We start from the raw sequence: 21,418 nt of genomic DNA, 5'->3' as shown, positions 1-21,418 counted from the left end.
GTTAGTCGCCGCTGAGGAGTCGCGGTGTCCGGGCGGCGAAGCGCGGAGCGCTGGTCCGGGCCGCGGGAACCAGCGCCCGACGGAAGCGCTGCTCCGAAACCGGTTGGGGCCCCGCATGTCGGCGCCGCCGCGCTGTCAGCGGCCGAGGACTACAACTCCCGGCATGCCGTGAGCCTGGCGGCCGCGCCTACAAAACGCACCGACCGCCCGCTCTCCCGGGGCCCTGCTGCCCGGGCCGCGCGCCGAGACTGGCCGCGCGCCATGGAGGACCTGCCGCCCCAGCTGCTGGGCAGCGGCAGCAAGCCGCACCTGGAGAAGCTGACTCTCGGGGTCACCCGCATCCTCGGTGAGCGAGCTGAGGGGCTCTTCACGCCAGGAGGGGCGACGCGCTGCAGCCTGGTGCCCGCAGCATCAGTGCCGGGGTTTCCGTTGTTAAGGAGGAAAGAAGTCGGGGGGGGGGGGGCGGAAGTTCATGCATGCAGAACTTATTATTGCTCAGAGCAGTAATAAGCAGGGATGCCTAAAGGTTGCTGTTTGCACCAAATCCCCACTGCCCGAGAAAGCACAGGCACCGACTTGCAGGCTGGAGGAGGCAGCAGGCACTTGACAGTCGGGCCCCGGGGCCCCGGGAGGATGGCTGAAAGCCCGGCCTGCTTGGGGTTGCAGGGGGATGGGGGTTGCTGCACCTGTATCCTCCCCCGGCTGCGCCCCAGCGGTCGAGAGCACCATGTGAGTGGGGCTTTTCCCTTCTAGGGAACCTTGGCTTCAGGCGCCTGCTCAGTGCTGGTGATGGTTTACAATGGTGCTCTGGATGAGGGGCTTAGCGGAACCTCTTCTTAAAGACGTGACATCAAGTGTTGTTTTCTTTTTTCTTTGGTGAGCTTTTTATATTTATTTTTTAAAGTACTTTTATTGATTTATTATTGAGTAGAGACAGAGAAATTAAGAGGGAAGGGGGAATTAGGGAGGGAGAGAGACAGAGCGATACCTGCAGGCTTGCTTCACCTTTCCTGTAGCTCTTCCTGGCAAGTGGGGACCAGGGGCTTGATCCTGGGTCCTTGTGCCCTGTAATGTGAGCACATAACCAGGCGGGACCCCCAAACGTTTAATATTTATAAATGTGATGTTAACATCACTGTTTCTGCTTGTGCTCTGTGTACAAAACAATTGGAAGAGCTTAGCAGATGTAAATTGTCCTAAAGTGACCTTAACTGCCCACTGGTTACTAAGCAAAATTTAAACTGTGTTTCAGTGTCACTAACATTGAACACTGCATTTGATGGTTTTGACATCTGGCTTGGTTCTTTGTAATTAAATGATGTTTTGTCATTATAAAATTGTTCATTAGGCAACTTTATCTTACCCTCCCCATTCCATATGCTTCACCTGAAACACACACCCATGCACACACACACACACACACACACACACACACACACCAGTTTGTAGGGGGTGGAGGGTAAACACTCAAGAACCCTACAAGTGAGAAGAGTTTGCTTCCTTGTATTATTCAGAACTCACAGGATAAACCTTATCTGGGACATTAAAGAAGACTACCCACAAATGATACTAGATTTTGAGAGACAAATGGAAGTTAACTAGACAACCAAGGAGAAAGGTTGAATAGCCTGCTTCTAGGCGTCCCATTACATTTAGAATGAAATCTAAGTTATGCACGACACAAAATCCTTAAATGATCTGCTCTTGTCTGGCTTTCTGGTGTTACTTTCAGTCCGTTTGGGCCACAGTGACTTCTTTGCTGTACCACAGACCCACTGAGCATCATGATCTCTCTCAAAGGTGTGTGCAGTTTGCTAGACTCCTACACCTGAGATTGTCTTCCTTTGTGTCTCTCCCATTCAGGTCTTGGTTAAATATTAGAACTTTAGATAAGACCACTGGATATAGTTTTATTTATTTATTTATTTATTTTCCCTGTTGTTGCCCTTATTGTTTTTCATTGTAGTTGTAGTTATTGTTGTCATTGATGTCGTTATTGTTGGATAGAACAGAGAGAAATGAAGAGAGGAGGGGAAGACAGAGGGGGAGAGAAAGATAGACACCTGCAGACCTGCTTCACTGCAGGTGGGGAGCCAGGGGCTCGAACCAGGATCCTTACGCGTGTCCTTGCGCTTTGTGCTTAACCTGCTACCGCCCAACTCCCTGGATATAATTCTAATACTCCCTTCCCTATTAATTGTCCTTCCTTTATCTGACTTTTAAAAATCCTAATGGTTTTTGTCACTGCTTGAAATAACATATTCATGTGATTACCTTTGGGGGGGTATTTTCTAGAATAGAAATTCAGAAGGGTAGGAACTTGGCCTTGTTCTTCGCTATACAGCAGGCCCTCATATCACCAAAACCACTTAGTTTTAATTAAGGAGGGGGGAGTCGAGTGCTGTCTAGGACTACTACTGTATGTGGGAATTTCTCCAGAGGACGTGATGGTTTCCTCCCACATCTCAGAGATGTTCCTATTAGGTTCACTGGCATGCCTCAGTTGTCTAAATCTGAGTAAGTATGGGTGTGTGTTGAGTGCCCAGATATGATCTGGCATCCTATCTAGACTTGGCTGCCATCTTGCTTCCTGAACTGCTAGGTTATATATAGACTCTGGCAACCCTTAACCCTGAACTGGAGTAAGATGAAAGGGAAACAAATAACAGTTTATAGTACAGGTGTCTGGGCCTTTATTTAGAAGTTCAGGTATGTTTTTGTGACTAGAATTATGCTATAAAGAATGTAACTCTTCTTTATAGCAATATTGCCTATGGCAAAACTGGTTTTCTTACATGCTGTCTCACTTAAAGTCATGGTTTCCAAGAACCTATGAGTGGCATGGCATTTAGTGAGGATTTACTGTATCCTCAGTGCCTTGAATAGTAAGTGAGGTATGATGTGTTTGGGAAGAGGGTAAGCTTTAGAAGTGATGTTATAGAACTGGGCAAGGAGAGATCTGTTCAAGCCCTCCATCTCCCCTTAATTTAGTCATGAAGGTCTTGCTTACTTTCCTTTTAAATCTTAAATTTTAGTTACATGAGAAGTTATTTTCATTTTGTTAATGTTTAGTCAACTAAATTTCATTTAAGATCTCACATTGCTATACAGGTTAAGTGCATGTAGTACTAAGCGCAAGGACCCTCGCAAAGATCAGGGTTCAAACCCCCAGCTCCCTACCCACAGGGGGCGTCACTTTACAAGTGATGAAGCAAGTCTGCAGATGTCTATGTTTCCCTTTCTCTGTTTTCCCTTCCCTCTCAATTTCTCTCTATCCTATCCAATAAAATGGAAAAAAATGGCCACAGTAGCAGTGGATTTGTAGTGCAGGCACTACACCCCAGTGATAACCCTGGAGACCAAAAAAAAAAAAGAAAAGAAAGAACCTATACAAACAACTAAACATTCTAAATTTTATGATCTGTTATTAAGAATTTTAGATGTGTGACAAACTGGTAACCTCATCAAGTAAAACCTAGTTAGGGAGTAAAACAACTTTAATTAAACTAATAGTGAGGCTACTCTCCCATTTACATCCTAATATTGTTATAAATTTAATCATGATGTCCTCAGATAAAACTAGTAGGGACTGGGCGGTAGCACAGCAGGTTAAGCGCACACAGTGTGGAGTGCAAGGACCAGCATAAGCATCCCAGTTCAAGCCCAGCTCCCTACCTGCGGGGGGGGGGGGGGGGGGGAAGGATTACTTCACAGGTGGTAAAGCAGGTCTGCAGGTGTCTTATCTTTCTCTTCCCCTCTCTGTCCTCCCCTCCTCTCTCAGTTTCTCTCTATCCTATCCAACAACAACAATGATAAACAACAAGGACAACAAAAGGGAAAAAATAATCAGGAGCAGCGGATTCGTAGTGCAATAATCCTGGAAGCAAAATAATAAAGCATACACTTTCCTGTATTTGTATTGTTTCAGATAGTTCCAGACCATCTTCCCAGATCATTCCTGTTGCTTATAGAATTCAACTCCTTGTGGTGATAGGACTAAAACCCAGGGATCACTTTCAGCTTCCAGAAGCCTCTTATATCCCTTGTTACTGTCCAATCCACCTTCAAGGCAGCAATAGCATAACAGATCTATGGCAGTGACTTTCCTAAACTGAGACACAAGCAGTCCTCATCAAACACCTCAGTGACTGTTCACTTAAAGTGTTTTCTGCCAGAGCGTATGTCCCTGTTACCTACTGCTGGCTAGCAGACCACAGCGAAGCATAGTGGTTTGAAACAACAGTTTATTGTCTTTTCCCTATTCTGTTGGTTGATTGAGCTTGTGAGGCTTTTGTTTGTTTGTTTTTCCTCAGATAATTTGATTGGAGATGGGGGAATTGATGGTTTGCACTACAACATGAATAGGACCTGGGGGGGGGGGGAGGCAGGTGATGGCACACCTGGTAAGTGCACACATTACAGTGCTCAAGGATCCAGGTTAAAGCTACTGGTCCCCAACTGCAGGGGGAAAGCTTCACAAGCAGTGAAGCAGGGCTGCAGGTGTCTCTCTGTCTCTCTCTCCCTTCTATCACCCCCTTCTCTCAATTTCTGGCTGTCCATATATAAATAAATAAATTAAAAAATAGGAAAAGAAAAAATAAATATTTTTTTAAAAGGATCCGGGTTGGAGGTAAGGGTGTTTTGCTAGACCCAAGATAAGTATTTGAAAGATACAAGTCATCTTTTATCCAGAGAGAATTGCAGCTTACTATGAGAACTGTGTTTCGGTGTCCTTTTTTTGAATGAGAGATTGAGCTAGAGAGGGACAGAGAGTGCAGAGTACAGCTCCACTAATAGTGAACTGGTGCTCTAGTTGTTTGACATATTGCTTGAGATGGAACCCAGGGCCTCACACGTGCAAGGCACATACTATACTACTGAGTCAATTCCCTGACTCTCCTCCCATATTGTTCTTTTTATAAGAACTGGATTAGGGGTCCACCCTACTTGAATTTGATTAGGGGTCCACCCTACTTAACTCATTGCATTTGCCATGAATGGCAAGGTCATTTTTCTGAAGTTCTGAACTTTCCCCCCTCCAGAATCTTCCCCAGGTGTGACAGAGGTGACCATCTTAGAGAAAGCACCTGCTGAACGTCATATGATTTCTTCATGGGAACAAGTAAGTATCGCCTGCTGGTTCCTCCTGTCTGACCAAAAGGAAGTCAACTTCAGTGTTCTTACAGGGAATATTAAGAATGGAAATCTGTTCTTCTCTGTGTTCTGTTCTGGTCACTTAACACTCTCCTCCACCACAAACCCTTTCCCTGGCACAGAGTATCTCCTGAAGCCCTCTGCTCTAGGAATACAGGGGAACTTTCAGAGTTGTGTACAGTAAAGCTAAAGTTTTATCAAAGAGGGGGAAAAATCAGTATGAATAACTCTGCTGGTTTGGGGACTTAAAAAGGGGGAGGGAGATTCACAAGGAGGAGGCTGGAGACCAAGTTCCTATGGTGGAACAAGATGATGGTTTGGCTGAGGGTGAGATATACTGACTTGTGACAACAACAATCCTATAAGTGGGCCGTCCTTTGCTGTCTACTGGTCTAAAGTACTGTCCTCTTCCTCCACTTCCCAGTTATTGTTCGACCTCTTTCTCCAGCACCGTTTCTTGGATACTGTTCTGTTAAGAGTCACAAGGGGCCCCTTCGTTGCTAAAGCTCTCTTTATCTCACTTGACATTTGTCTTCCCCGTTAAGTCCTCCTTCATTGGCTAGCTTTCTCTTCCTTTGGACTCTGCAGCATCACCTTCTCTGATGGTCCTTTCCTAGCTATCCCCTGCCCCTACAGCGAGCACCACAACACTTAATCTGTACCTACTTGTCTCTATAAATTGGGAATATGTTTGGCTTTAAGAAATATAATCCTTAAATTTCTTTTTTCTTAATTATTAATATTTTTTCAAACTTATTTATCAGAACATTGAACAACTCTGGCTTATGGTGGTGCCAGAGATGGCACCTGGGGCCTCTGGGGCCTCAGGCTTCAGAATCTATTGTTATGAACTGCTCTGCTATCTTCATGGCCCAAAAGGCTTGGGTTTTGTTTTATTTGTTTTGTTTTTAATGAATTTATCTCACTTTGTGTTTTGTACTTGAAATGTATTAAATATTTGCTTTCACAGGGTTTTATCTATGTTTACAAATTCTGGTGGAAAGCACCAACATATTCTTTCTAGAGTGAAACTGACACCACAATAAATGTTATAATCACTGAAATGTTGCATTTTAAAAGGTGAATAATGCCACCACCAGCCCTTCTCAGTTGTCACGGAGTCATGTTTACAGTCAACAATATTTATACCCCTTTCCCATATTAGGGAACTACTCTCTTCCCTGATTCAGCTTTCTGTTCCTTTTCCAGCCATGACATCATCTCCCCAGACAATAACTTGGATCCACCTGCATATCAGATTTCAGGCTTGGGGGGGGGGGGGAACTAGCATAGCCACAGGCCCTTTGGAATATAACTAAAATATGCCTACTAGCTATCTACAAAATGGAGCAGCCCCCCCCCCCCAACTCTTCATCTGCACTATTCTAGCCTTTAGGTTCATGATTGGTCAACAATTTGTTTGGCTTTGTATGTTAACTCTTTTCAACCACCAGGTTCCATGATGCAACCAGACTTCCCTGGACAGACAACCCCACCAGTGTGTCCTGGAGCTCCACTTCCCCAGAGCCCCACCCTACTAGGGAAGTGAGAGGCAGGCTGGAAGTATGGATTGACCTGACCACGCCCATGTTCAGCGGGGAAGCAATTATAGAAGCCAGACCTTCCACCTTCTGCATCCCACAATGACCTTGGGTCCATACTTCCAGAGGGACAAAGAATAGGAAAGCTATCAGGGGAGGGGATGGGATACGGAGATCTGGTGGTGGGAATTATGTGGAGTTGTACTCCTCTTATCCTATGGTTTTTGTCAATGTTTCCTTTTTATAAATAAAAAAAAAAAAAAATTAAAAAGGCAGATAGACAGTAGTTTTCATGTTTCCACCACTAGATGGCACCAGTGACCAACATCTCAGCATGCATGCAGCTTTATGGAAGCAGCATGAATCAGTTTGTGTGTGAGAGAATAACATTCTGAGCATATACTTTTCCACTCTGAAGGAGGGGGCAGGAGCAATCCTCCATAAAAAGGAGGAAGACATATTTTTTAAGGAATCAATCCTTTGAGCTGCCCAGCTGTGAAACTAGGAAATTGATGGCGAAGAGAGAAAAAATAAACCATCAAAATGCAGATTTTAGTTCTTAGATTAAGAAAACCAGAAACCTGCTTTTTTCAGAATGGCAGTTGTTTTGCATTTAATTATCTAGAGACACTGCTGAAAGTCAGATGCAAGCATGAACGTTGCTTCTTACAATCACTCCGTAAAGATGCTCTGAACTAAAACAGCAGTGATTGCCTAGTTTTCTCTCTTATGCCAGACTCACATCCCTCCTCACACCAGTGTTGTGTAGTTTCAGTTGAGAGATTATTCTTGAATCTGAATACTCAGAGTTAACTGACAGATTTTAGATTACCCAGCTCGGGAAATAAACTTAGATTATCCTCTTATACTTAATTTTCCCACATACTGGGTATCTTGAACTGGCTGACAGTTTTTTATTTTATTTTTGCCTCCAGTGTTATTGCTGGGGCTTGGTGCCTGCACTTGGCAGCCATTTTTTCCTTTTTTTTTTTTTTTTTTGGCAGAGGAATAGAGAGGGGAGAGAGAAAAATAGACACCTACAGCCAGCTTCACTGCTTATGGAGCGACCTCCTTGCAAGTGGGGAGTGGGGGGCTTGAACCGGGATCCTTAACACTTTGTACTATCTGCACTAAACCAGTTGTGCCACTGCCCGACTGCCCTGGCTGACAGTTTAACCTAAAGCAAAAGTGATCTAAGTAGCATTCAGTGGCCATAATCTTGGAGAATTCCAAACACTCCCTCTCTGACTGTATCCCCATGTCAAGACATCAGTGTAAAGAAGAAAACAAGAAAGGAGAATACCAGGAGATTGATAGCGAGCAAAGTCCAGTCAGTTAAGGACAAAGAGACAACTTATAACGTAGGACATTTCTTTGTTCTTTCCACAACCACTTGGATTTGCTGCACATGTGAAATACTTGTTTACATCCTGTTGTGTTTCACTTTTAAAAAAAAAACAGGTTAGTCACATTAAATGCGTACCAGGTTGAGCACGTTATAATGCGCAAGGACTGGGGTTCGAGACCCTGGTCCCCACCTGCAGGGGGAAAGCTTTGCAAGTAGTGAAGCAGAGCTGCAGGTGTCTGTCTCTCTCCATCTCTATTACCCCCTTCTCTCTCAATTTCTGGCTGTCTCTATCAAATAAAGATAATTAAAAAAAAAAAAAACAACATTCGTGTTTGGTACTGCTTATCTCCCTTTGGAGGAAGACCAGGGAAAACTTGGAGGTCCTCAGATCTCCAGTTCATCCTTCCACCTGTGTATTTTTCAAAAGCAGCTAAAGGAGGGGTGCTTTGAGGGCAGACTCCCATTCTCCAAATTATACAACATTTCAAAAGTTTCTTCCTTCACTCAAAGGACTGAAGTACCCGTGTGTGTTATCCTGAGGCTTTGGGAAACTTTGCTGCTGTTCCAGTTTTTCATACCAAAGTATAATAAAAGACTATAGTATTAGCATAAAAACAGACTGATGGAACCCTCCACTCTAGCTCTCTAGCTGAGAATCGGAGCACACTTAATTGGTCAATTTATTTATGACAAACGAGCTAAGGATATGCATCAGGGAAAGGACAACTTCTACAACAAATGGTGCTGAAAAATTGCAGTCACATCCCTCAAAACAAAACTTGACTTCTATGATCTTAACAGTACACACGGAAAAAATCAATTCAAAATGGACTAAACGTGAATGCAGGATGTGAAACAAACTATTTGTAGAAAACTGTTGCTGGTTCGAGACTAACTTTCATTGGAGGCTTATCTGCAACAAGCATATCTTCACCATCTACAGGATCTCTGAAAATTCAATTCAGTTAGGCTGTTATCTAGAGATAGCATCAGACTCCACAGATTAGAGGCTCAAGACCCCAGTGCCAGACTCAGACACAAGCTTACATATTTATCTGGACTTCTAATCAAGCAGGTAGAGACTGAAGGTCCCCATGACCTCCTTGTCAAGACTTGAGGTGAACTAGTCCCAGGATCAGATTATATTATCTGTGTTTCTGATTGTATTCAGTGGGTATAGTTCACAATAGCCAGATGGAAGGGACGCATGATGCCAGGCACAGGGCACAGACATAGACTCCCAGGCCCTGTCCAACTGTGCTGTTCTCAAATCTCCATGTCAAACGACCTGAACATTCTCTGCAGCCCCAAGCTCTCAGCTCATGGCTTTCACCATAAGCAGCTTCAGCTATTCCCGTGAGTTACCTTTGCTAGCACAAGAAGCACCTTGGACATGCTTACCATTAGGACCTTCCAAGAATCTGATGAGCTGTTAGCCAGATACCGTAGTTGAAAACCAAATATATTCATGAAGAGATATGAAATCAGCAACTGTATGGTAAACCACTATACCTTCATTAAAATGATTGGGAAAATAAAGAGGGGGTATTGTTTCTTAAATAGCTGTAAAGTCAGTATGTCTGTGGGAGGTGATGAATCTAAGAGCCTCTTATGTCTCCATCTTAACCCAGAATTCCCTAAGTTGTTTAAATAATTGTTGGAATCCTTCCATTCGAGGGATCTGAAACAGTAAATAATGCCCCTTGTTGCTTAGAGACCTGCCTATATATCCCTTTCCACTCCTCACTTCAGCTCCTTTCTACTTCTAGAAAAACAACTGCATACTGCCTGAAGATGTGAAGAATTTTTACCTTATGACCAATGGCTTCCACATGACATGGAGCGTGAAGCTGGATGGTGAGTCACCCTCCTTGGGAGCAGTGTCTCCCTAGCTGGAAGTGTGTGGGGAACAACCTCAAATACCCTCTGACAACCTTTGAATCTTGGAGTCTGGATGGTTTTATTTTTGTGTTCTTCTAAAGTGCAAGGTCCAGAAAATGTGATTATCTCCAAAATACAAACATAGACCATTATTACTACAACCACACCTACCACAACTACCCCATGCCAGAGTCTAACCAGTATGTAACCAGAAGCTCAGTTTAGAAGCATCCTATTGGCATGTTAGAGAGAAATAGCCATTGCTTCATAAAATCCCAAGTGTCTGAGAATACTGCCCCATTTCAGTGAATTGCAGCAATGGCCTCTAGCAGTCTGAAGAGGGCCGCTTCCTGCATCCTCCACTTGGTGCAGACCTAAAGGCTCAAGACCCTTCTGTCCCTCCACCTGAGTCACTTTAGTTTATGCAGGCTGTCTAGGACAATATTTATATGACAGACATGGGGGTTCATATTTTGCTATATGTTAAAGATCACAGGGACTATGTAGTCATGAAAAGCATCACTGCGCTTTTAGCTGAAGACTATGGTAAAACTTCATAAGCAAGGAAACCCAACCTAGCCAGTAGAATCCAACCTAGTCTTGGCACAGGCTTCCATGACCCCAGAAGTCTTTTACAGCTTCAAGACTCTAACCATATCCCCAGATCAGCTTTGATCTGTGGGAAGCACCACCACCCCCCACCCCCCTCCACACACCCATGCTGTTAACTAAGAATGCAGTAATTTCTGTTGCACTGAAATCTGCAGAAGTGGCTTATCCATTTCCTCTGCCTCCTGCATCCTCTCTCTCCTTCCCACCTCTTCTAGTGATTACCAAGCCCTTCTTCTCTTTCACAGCTGACCAGGGACTTTTTTAGCTTATTTCTAGACATTTAGCATCAGTTGTCATATTAGAATCACTTATTTCCATAACCTAGAAGCCATTCTTGTCAACTTCCATAGGAGCATCAGAATCCCCTGTAATCTTTGCAGTACAGAGCCACAGAGCAGATTGAGTGCTGACTAATGGCTAGACTGACTCTCAGGTCCTCTGTCCTCCTCCCCTCTCCCCCTTTCTGGGGAGGCAAGCTAGCTCTCCCACAAGTCTGCCTCATAGAAGAAACATTCCATGAAGATTTTGTAGATAGGTCCCTACTCATTATTACAATATTTTCTCTAATGTAATCTTCCCAACCCATTGTCTTGCCCTTACCTCATATGATACCCCCTTTCTTCTTCTTTTTTTTTTTTTTTTACAGAATTACATGTCAACAGGGGTTTGAATTCACACCATTCCCACCACCAGAGTTCTGAATCTTCACTCTCCTCACTGCAATCCACCACAGTTCCCCTAAGGTTGTAGACATGGGCCAACCATCTTGTCTACAACTATCTGTCCGCATTTATACATAATTGCCCCTTCATTTTTTCTGATTTAATCCTCTCTTTCCCTCTAAGACATGACATCATAACTACCTCCATATGTCCCTCTCCTTTTCCTTCTCTCTCTCTCTCTGGGTGCTGATGGAGCTGGAGTACAGAGTCCTCTTATCTTCATCTTATCACTTCTCCCCCCGACTGGGAATATGGATCAAGGTTGTTTATGGGGAGCAGAAGATAGGAGTTCTAGCTTCTGTAGCTGCTTCTCTGCTGAACATGGCCATTGACAGGTGAATCCATACCCCCAGCCTGTTTCTATCTTTCCCTAGTGGACCAGAGCTCTGGGTAGCTGATAGAAGTGAATGACAAAAAGGAAAAAAAAAAAAATCAATAACAGAAGAGACAGCAGACTCAATTTCTGATGTTTGCCTCTTTAGCAATGCTTTTCCAAGGCACTTCATGGTTTGTATGCCAGTTTGCTATTACCTTAAGCCATTCCAGTGTTTTCAGCAATCAGATTTCTTTCTGAGTCATTGTGTGCTATCTCATTTTAAGCATTCTAAATTACAAAAATTCTATATAATAGATAAAAATATGGAGCCTGCCTGATTCTTATTTATACTCTAATCACAGGCAATAGCCAAACATTAAGACTGCCAAGTTCTGTCCATTGGATAAGAAAAGTGCCCAGGAGAAGGGAAGGTATTTTCCATTGTTAAGTAGGTAATAGTGAGAGTAGAAGTGGAGTTACATAGTCCAAGCTGTTACTCCTCTGGGAAGCATGACCCTTCATTCAGGGCAAAGGGAGAGCAACAGCATCTTCAGTCCTTTGTTCTTCCAGCAGGCCACTTGCCTAAATTTCCCAGTTCTTTCAAATTATCCCATTTGGAGGTGTTCTTCAGTACTCAGCCCACACACATGCAGTGGGGACTCTTCACCCAATAGTCCTAGTTGTTGATATGTATGTATGAAAAGGGTGGTTTTAGAAGCATAGAAGGGAATTGATCCCCCTCTTTCTACTTTCCTTCAAATTTCTCAGCCCTGGAATCAAGTAACGACTGTGCTTAGATTACTCAAGCAGAAGTCTTTATGAGGAACAGCTGTGGTGACTAGGTGATTTCCAAGTAACTCTCCTTTTTACTGTTCCCACAGAGCATATCATCCCATTGGGCAGCATGGCAATTAATGGCATCTCCAAACTGACACAACTCAACCAGTCTTCCATGTACTCACTTCCTAATGCGCCGACTCTGGCAGACTTGGACGATGATACGCAAGAAGGTACCTGGAAGAACTTCTCTTTGAGTTAGAAGTTACTTCCTTTTTATAAAAGCTTGTCAACCTCTTGAGGGTATTATAAACTGTCTTCAGGAAAACTTCCTATCTATGACTTCTCAGGCTCTTGCAAATGATATTTATATAGATATACGTTACAATGTGCAAGGACCTGGGTTCCAGCCCCTGGTCCCCCCCCCCTTGCAGGGAAGTACTTTGTGAGTGGTGAAGTAGTGTTGCAGGTGTCGTTCTCTCTATCTATCTATCTATCTATCTATCTCTCTCTCTCTATCTATCTCTCTATCTCCCTCTACCCTCTTGATTTCTGGCTGTCTCTAATCCAATAAGTAAAGATAAAATTTTTTAAAGCTGTCTAAAGTCAGTAGATGTATATATGTGTATACACACACACACACACACACACACACACACACACACACACACACACACACACACACCAGCAAAGGAAATATTCATGAAGCAGATGCCAACACTAGAATCTCTGTTTTGTTTTCAGTACCCATTTCATTGGCTGGCACATAATGAATATTTGGTAAATGAATGAATGAATGAATGAATGAATGAATGTCACAGATTAAACTTAACATTTCAGAACCAAGGGGTTTCAGGGAACATAAGTCTCCATTCCTATTTCCAAACTCTTTGCTCTTCTTACTGAAATAACTTAGAAGTCAAATGGCTGCTTAAAAACTGAACAGGGCTGGCAAAATAGCTCACTTGGATAGTGTGTTGTTTTGCCATGTGCACAACCTAGGTTCAAGCCTGACCTCCACCAAATTGAAGAAAGTCTTGGTGCTGTGTTCCCATATTCATTCATTCATTCATTCATTCATTCATTCATTCATTCATTCTCCCTTTCTCTCTCTCTCCCTCTCTCTCTCTCTCCCCCCTCTCTCTCCTCCACCCCCCCCAAACAAAAACCTTGACAAGGGGCCAGGTAGTGGTGCACCCAGTAGAGTGCACACATTACCATGCATGAAGACACAGGCCACATCCTCATTGCCCACCTATGGGGGGGGGAGCTTCACAAGCAGTGAAGCAGTGCTGTGGTGCCTCTTCCCTCTCTCTATTTTCCTTTTATTAGAAAAGAGAGAGAGAAGTGGCAGGGGTGGGTACTGGGAATGGTGGTGCAGGCACCAAGCCTAGTGAAAACCCTGGGGGGAGGGTTGGGTGGGAAATGAGCAACTGAGTGAAAACTTAGTCAGAATTGTGCTTGGTAGTAATGCAAGAGAGATGCCACTATCATGTATAAGTAGTTTTTAACAAGTAATGTGAAGCTAGCTGGCATAATGTTTGCGATAATCAATGATAAAATCTCCTTTTGGCTTTTTCATTATCCTCAGAGTATGGTTTTCATTCTCATAGCTGAAGAAATGTGGATTTTTTTTTTTTACATAGTCTTTTAAGTCTGTGTTCTAGGTAGAAAGAAGAGTAAAAGATAAATGGCAAAAAAAGAAACTGTCAGCAGAAACTCTTCCCTTTTAATGAGGAAATAATCATTGTCTCAAAAGCCTCTCCTATTGGACATTGGCCAGAACAGAGTTAAAGTTATCACAATTGTGAGGGAATCTGAAAAGGTACTTTCCGCTTTTTCTCCTCACATAGAATTAGGGCTAAATAGCAAGAAAATAAAGAATATTGAGTAGGCTTCTAGTGTCTCCAAATCTCAGACCTTAGACTGAAGTCCTGGAGTACAGAAATTATAACAAGATTTTCTTCTTCAAATGGATATGTAGTTGAACAGTAGTCCTAGAGAAATTCAAAAAGAAAGACTGAGATGTGATTCATCCTCCAAAGAGCCTGTCACTCAGATGTTTCAGTCCTCAAGTAGGGAAAAGATCACAGTTTGCTTCCTATGTACATGCTGGAACACTAATCCTTGAAAGGTGAAGAAATTGTTAATAAACTGAGTTTTCCCTGCCTCAGAACCTGGAATGGAAGAGCAGAGGTAGGCTGGGTAACAGAATGGATATCAGAATCAACCAGAAAATAAGGACACAGATGAAAATCTAAATAAAAACAAATACTTGAGGACATTTAAAATAGTACAAAAACTTCCTACAGAAAAAAATATTAAAGAATCTAAATTCAGTGACTAACTAGATGTCATAAAGAATGTAAATACTGACGCCTGCATCATTAGTGACAAGAAGAATCAAATGCAAGAAACATCTAAAAGCACAGCTAAATTTAAGGGGGGGAGGTTGTGAGAGAAAAGGCCAAAAGCATAGTCAAAGTAAAAGGTCTACTCACAAGGCTGGCCATTAGAATTATAGGCACTCAGGAAAAAGAGAAAAAAACAATCTATGAGATAGATGATAAAGTGATAAAGAAAAATTTCTATGCAAATTAAGAACAACCCAAAATGAATTCAAGAAAAACTAGACACCTATGGATTACATGATTGGGGGGGGGGGCAAGGTATGCAAAAATAAATTACTTGTGAAGAAATGATCAGACTGACATTTCACTTTTCATTTGCACAGTGCAATCTAGAAGATAGTGAGAAAGTCTAGATACATTACTGGAGAAAAGCACGGCAGTCAGGAATCCTATATAAGTCAAGGAAATATAAATACCCCTCTCAGGGTATAAGAAAAATACTAAAGGATGAATGTTTGAGGTATATAAGCACTCTAACCAGATGAAGTGGAGGTCTCAAGATGCAAAAAGGAATTCAGTCCTGAGTGACGCTCCTAAGAGGAAGGACCTGTGTTTACAGCTAAATCATGGTATCTAGCAGTGTGCTGTTATAACTTTTCCCTACACATTCTTAGAAAAGAGGAGACCTAATACAAGGAATGTTTTTAAAGATGCTCTCCTATCCCAGCTACACCGATAAAAGAGGGTGAGATCTAAGAATGCTGTAGGTTATAACTCCCTCCAAAGCATATGTTAAAATCCTAACACTCAGTACCTGAGAACATGTGTGTATTTGCAAACAGTTTCATTACAGAAGTAATCAGCTGAAATGAGGTCATAACTGGGCTAGTCCAATATGACTGGTACCCTAATAAAAAGAAATTGAGGGGCTGATAATACATAGCAAGAATGCCAGGTGAAGATGAAAATAGAAATTTGGACAGTGTTTCTACAAACCAAGAAACACCAAACATTTATAACACACAAGAAACCAAAGGAGAAGCATGGAATACATTCTTCTTCGCAGCCTTCAAAGGAGACAGCTCTGTTGATAACTTGATTGTGGAAGCCTAGCCTGGAGACAACAGATCTTTCTTTCTTTCTTCCTTCCTTCCTTCCTTCCTTCCTTTCTTTCTTTCTTTCTTTTTTTATTATTGTTTGTTTGTTTGTTTTTGCCTCCAGGGTTATTGCTGGGGCTCAGTGCCTGCACCATGAATCCACTGCTCCTGGAGGCCATCTTTTTTCCCCCCTTTTGTTGCCCTTGTGATTATTACTGTTGTTGATGTCGTTTGTTGTTGGATAGGACAGAGAGAAATCGAGAGAGGAAGGGAAGACAGAGGGGGGGGAGAGAAAGATAGACACCTGCAGACCTGCTTCACCGCCTGTGAAGTGACTCCCCTGCAGGTGGGGAGCCGGGGGCTCAAACCGGGATCCTTACGTCGGTCCTTGCACTTTGCGCCACGTGTGCTATTGCCCTACTCCCCAGATTTTTCTTTTGTTCAGAAATGTGGTCTCCTGCGCACACACACACACCCTTTTTTTTCATTCTAGAAAAGTTAGGTGAATATGCATTTGCATTTATAACCTGTTGGACAATTACCTTTAACTTCTGGGTTGCAGCCAGTGAAAACCAGCCAGAGAAACCTCACTTTGATTCACGCAGTGTGATATTTGAGCTGGATCCTTGCAGTGGACATGGGAAGGTTTGTCTTGTCTACAAAAGAGGGAAACCAGGTGAGAAGCATTGGAACGAGAGTGTATCTATTGTTGGCTTTGATTTGGCTCACCTTGCTCTCCAGTCACCTCACAAAGACACAGTCTTCCTGGTCACCTGAGAATGCTTTCTATTTTCTTGTTAATGCCAAGACCCAGAAAGCTCCCATAATCTTCTCTGAGCACTCTCCTTTAGACCAATTACTAGAATCTTAAGTTATCATTGAAGTGTTACTTCATAAAAATCTATGGGGTTCAGATAACAAATGAGTAAAGACCTTAATGAAAAAGCCATTGGAGTTATAGACTTCTCCAATGGGCTCATATGTTAGAAAAATATCATTCTCCTATACTTTTTTTTTAAATGGGTTTCTTTTTTTAATCTCTATTTATTTATTGGATAGAGACAGCCAGAAATTGAGAGGATGGGGAGATAGAGAGACACCTGCAACACTGCTTCCCTACTCGTGAAGCCTTTCCCCTACAGGTAGGAACCGAGGACTTGAACCCTGGTCCTTGCACATTGTAACATGTGCGCTCAACCAGGTGCACCACCACCCAGCCCCTTCTTTATGTAGGCCAGTTAACAGCAATGAATTATTAGACCTCAATCTAAGACTGCAGGCGGGAAGTCAGGAGAAACAGATTCTAATTCTGCGCATTGGCCACCACCTGGCCACCTAGGCTAACGACTGTGAAAGTAAAGAGTTAGCCATGGCCTGACCCTCTTCAAGTAGCTTTCTTCCTGAGAGGAGTAAGAAAGTACTCCAGGACTTACCTCTGCACAAGGCAAGGTTATCTCCAGCTGAAAAAATCCTTTGTAAAGTAACCGCTGAGCATCTTGAAATGCGAGCATTAGATATCAAATGGGTGTCTTGATGCGGTGGAGGGGCATCCAGGTACGGAGAACATGGGAAATGCACTTGACTGAGACACTGAAGAGACATTCTGTGGATGAAGAGAGATGAGTCAGAAAGCTAGTTGTGGGACAGTCTTGGGAACAGGAGCAAAGGAGGTTGAACATAAATAGAAGACAGTGGGGAGTCTGTGTTATTCAGCAAAAGAATGAGTTCACAAAACCGTTTTTGGAAGAGGAAGAGGGGTTGGTGGCCAGTTAGAGTTCACATACTAGGAGAGGAACTAGGAGATGCCTAGAGTGTTGAGTTGTAGGTTAGAAGCAAGTACCAGGCAAGACTGGTACGGTAGTGCCCACTTGAGCTTAACTGAAACGTCACACCAAGGGATAGGCACATGACCTGGAAAGGGAGCTGCTCTGGGCTTCTCCTTGGAGGTTTCTCACAGCATTTCTGATTCCTGACAGGAACCCCTTAAGAGAAACTGTGTACCCTGTGCCAACAAACTGTACTATAAGCCATTAACCTTCCCCCCTACCCCAAATAAAGTGATAAAAAGGGCTGGGCAGTGGCACACCCTGTTAAGTGCACATACTACCATATGTAAGGACCCTGAGACATCCCTGGAGCCAATTAAAAAGTAAAAATTACAGTGACTAAAAAGAACAGTGAAAAGCAAAAAAAAGGAAGAAGGGTCATGTTTCTTTCCATCAGGAAAGCTGAAAGCACTAAGGAGGGGAAGTGCTGAATCCACACAAAAAAAGAGTGTCTTGGGTCATCTGTGTGGCCAGAAGCCAGCACAGAGACCAGCTGACTTAAGCACATCTGTCACTGAAGAATGGAACTGGCGGGGCTGAGTAATGGTGCACCTGGATAAGTACACGTTACAATGCGCAAGGACCCAAGTTTGAGCCCCCAGTCCCCACCTGCAGGGGGAAAGCTTTGTGAGTGGTGAGGCAAGGGTGCAGGTGTCTCTCTGTCTCTCTCCCTATCTCCCCCCTTCCCTCTCAATTTCTGGCTGTCTCTGTCAAATAAATAAAGATAACAAATAATTAAAAATTTTAAAAAAAAGAATGGAACTGGGAGGCTGAAATGGGGGAAAATCTGTTTTAACTATAAGTGTATACAGATTGGGTTTTAAAAGCTTCATTTATTTATTTATTTATTTTTGTCTGCTATTTCAGGCTTGGCACAAGACTCTGAGATCTGGTTCCTGGACAGAGCACTGTACTGGCATTTTCTCACAGACACCTTTACAGCCTATTACCGTCTGCTTGTTACCCACCTAGGCCTGCCCCAGTGGCAGTATGCCTTCACCAGCTATGGCGTTAGCCCACAAGCTAAGGTAAGGGAATAACCAGTGTCATCTCAAACTGTGGGATGTGTCAGAACCTTTTGAGGAAATCCAGTCACAGACTCCCAGTCTCACCATCTAATTCAGGAGGTCAGGTATAGAACCTAGGAACCTGTTTGCAGGTGGAGATCCTTATGTGGTTCTTAAAGATTCTTATAATTAGGTGGTTTCTAAACTTGAATGATCTCCAGAATCACCTGGGAACTTATTTCTAATAAAATTGTGTACTTAGGTCTGACTGCTGCTTTTGGATATTTGGTGCATACACTTGGGAAAAGTAGTCAGTCTCCCGTCCCCCAGTTCTCCAACTTCCTGGTGCACTTACCCCAGCCATGACAATACAGACAGACAGCCACTACTGGTTTCTTGTGTTCCTGCAAGGCACTCAACTGCATAGATAAAATGTTAGTATAGGTTAGAGTTCCTTTTTCTAAGTAGCAAGTGTAATGAAGTATTCCCGGAGGCCAGGCGATGGCGCACCTGGTTAAGCACATACATATTACAGTGCACAGGGACCCAGGTTCAAGCACCTGGTCCCCACCTGCAGGGGGGGAAACTTCACAGAGCTGCAAGTGTCTGTCTCTCTCTATCTCCCCATCTCTCCACTTCTCTCTCTCTCTCTCTACCCAGTAATAAATAAAAATATTTTTAGAAACTATTCCCATCATTCTGCACTTTGTATTTTTCATTGATAGTCTATCTATAGAGGACAGAATAAAAGGCCCCTGTGCCATGATAATTTGGGACCAAACACCCCAGACTCAGAACTCACTAAATTAGAAAGAATTTTAGTCAAGATGTTTTGTTCTGATGCCACATTTATTTCAAAAGCTATGAAAGCAATCTTTGTGTCGTCACTTACACTTAATGGAAGTGCTAGTAGATTTTCAAGATAGTTTTTTCTAAAACTCTGACTCTCTCCTCCCCCCTCACTCCCCTGCTCTCTAGCCCTGTGTTTTCACTAAACAGCACAAACAATGGAACTTCTCCTAATTGTGATTCGTTTCCCCAATTTTCCCTTACAGCAATGGTTCAACATGTACAAACCCATAACATACAACACTAACCTGTTAATGGAAGAGGCTGACTCCTTTGTGAACAAGCTGGATCCCAGCAAAGTGTTTAAGAGCAAGAACAAGACCTTGGTCCCCAAGAAGAAAGGGCCTGTTCAGCCTGCCAACAGCCAGAAAGGACCCTCAGTTCCTCCCTCCACTTCCAAATCTTCTTCTGGCTCTGGAAACACTGTCCGAAAATGAAAAGTTCCTTCCGCGTGAGCTCCCCAGTGGATTCCCATGCCCAGATGCCCTAGGCATGACCCAGGCATGACCCAGGCATGACCCATTCTCTGTGTAGAGCCAGAGACCTGTCCCCTCCAGAATGACCAAAACCTTAGGCCTTTGGTTTCCAACTGGAGTGAGTTGTGTGCTATAGAGTATTTTGGATATTGTTTAAATGGCTAAATGGATCTGCTAAGATCTTTCCTTCCTTTCTGCCCTCACTCTCCATCCCCCCCACCTTTCAGCAGTGATTATAGAGAAATTCCCCCCAAATAAACCACTGGTTTGGAGCCATGACCTGGGCATTAAAACTACTGTTGAACTGAAAAGTGAAAAATTCAACTCCTCGATTATATTAGCCAGATTTGGAGTATTTGTGTGGCTAATGGACTCTCTTATTAGGTAGCACAGAAGCTGTAAAACGATTCCATCTTCATCCTGCTCTGCCCAGCACCATTGACAGCTGTGCTGTACAGCATTATGTTAAAATATTTTCATACTGCTTCTCCTTAGATCAGTTGATTTCTGTTAGAGAATGTGGATTTATCTCTGATGGGTGGTAATGTTTCATGAAAATTACTGCAAATACAGTTGTATATATCTTTCAATATACAAATTACAGTTCTGTTCATTTCTTTTCCAGTTCTCAAAAGCTTCCCATCTTGAGGTTCCTGTAAAATGCCTTGCTTTCAGTTTAGCATAACAAACTCCCAAACATTGCTTTGCAGGACTCTTCATGAAGAGTTTTGGTGAGGGCCAGGTGGTAGTGCAGATGGATAAATACTTACAATGCACAAGGACCTGGGTTCAAGCCCCCAGTTCCCACCTGCAGGGGAAAAGCTTTGCGAGTGGTGTAAGTTGCGGGTGTCTGTCTCTCTTCCTCTCTATCTCCACCTTCCCTCTCAATTTCTGGCTGACTCTATCCAATAAATAAAGATAATAAATTTTTTTTTTTAACTTTTGATGAAACCCATCACTACTGACAAGAGTGTCCCTCTGCTCCACCTGCTCAGAACTATACAGCACTCCATGAAGTGGTAGAAAAGGACAGTGAAGGGCCACACTGCAGAGGACCATACCTGAAGTTAGGTCTTCCTGAACCCATCCAATCAAAGGGGGAAACAGCAGCGCCAGTTAAGAGATTCTAACGTTGCTGCCTTTTCAAGATCAGTGAAGCTTAGAAAGGGACTGGGAAGTCATGCTATCATCCACTGCAATAGTTAGACTGTTTTTTATTTAAAGTTTTTTTTATTGTTATTTATTCCCTTTTATTGCCCTTGTTGTTTTATTGTTGTTGTTACTGATGTCGTCGTTGTTGGATAGGACAGAGAAATGGAGAGAGGAAGGGAAGACAGAGGGGGAGAGAAAGATAGACACCTACAGACCGTCTTCACCGCCTGTGAAGCAACTCCCCTGCAGGTAGGGAGCCAGGGGCTCGAACCAGGATCCTCAGGCCAGTCCTTGCGCTTTGCACCATGT

The 21,418-nt window shown here is 43.2% G+C and overlaps 1 protein-coding gene across 2 annotated transcripts; it reads left to right on the top strand.

Annotated features, from left to right (window-relative positions):
• Window positions 1-17: 17 nt before the first annotated feature.
• Window positions 18-20,570, top strand: TPGS2 (tubulin polyglutamylase complex subunit 2). 2 transcript variants are annotated; one of them, XM_060173761.1, is made up of 8 exons: window positions 18-346; window positions 754-876; window positions 5,043-5,122; window positions 9,813-9,900; window positions 12,456-12,584; window positions 16,362-16,475; window positions 18,493-18,653; window positions 19,688-20,570. In XM_060173761.1, the coding sequence occupies exons 3-8, from the start codon at window positions 5,102-5,104 to the stop codon at window positions 19,916-19,918; spliced, it is 744 nt and encodes a 247-aa protein (XP_060029744.1). In that variant the 5' UTR covers window positions 18-346; window positions 754-876; window positions 5,043-5,101; the 3' UTR covers window positions 19,919-20,570. The 2 variants fall into 2 exon arrangements, with proteins under 2 accessions (XP_060029744.1, XP_007535471.1); XM_007535409.3 differs by lacking the exon at window positions 754-876 and having other exon boundaries at window positions 19-346.
• Window positions 20,571-21,418: the final 848 nt, after the last annotated feature.

Source organism: Erinaceus europaeus, chromosome 15 (genome assembly GCF_950295315.1).
Source record: "Erinaceus europaeus chromosome 15, mEriEur2.1, whole genome shotgun sequence".
NCBI classification, from domain to species: domain Eukaryota; kingdom Metazoa; phylum Chordata; class Mammalia; order Eulipotyphla; family Erinaceidae; genus Erinaceus; species Erinaceus europaeus.
Note: the sequence above shows the minus strand (reverse complement) of the source record. Positions and strands in the feature narration are given on the sequence as shown.

Excerpts from the sequence above, each read along its gene's own strand:
- TPGS2 (XM_007535409.3), top strand. The coding sequence starts at position 262 with ATGGAGGACCTGCCGCCCCAGCTGCTGGGCAGCGGCAGCAAGCCGCAC. Across the intron at positions 347-5,042 it reads CGGGGTCACCCGCATCCTCG|AATCTTCCCCAGGTGTGACA; the intron begins GTGAGCGAGCTG and ends TCCCCCCTCCAG. Across the intron at positions 9,901-12,455 it reads ATGGAGCGTGAAGCTGGATG|AGCATATCATCCCATTGGGC; the intron begins GTGAGTCACCCT and ends CTGTTCCCACAG.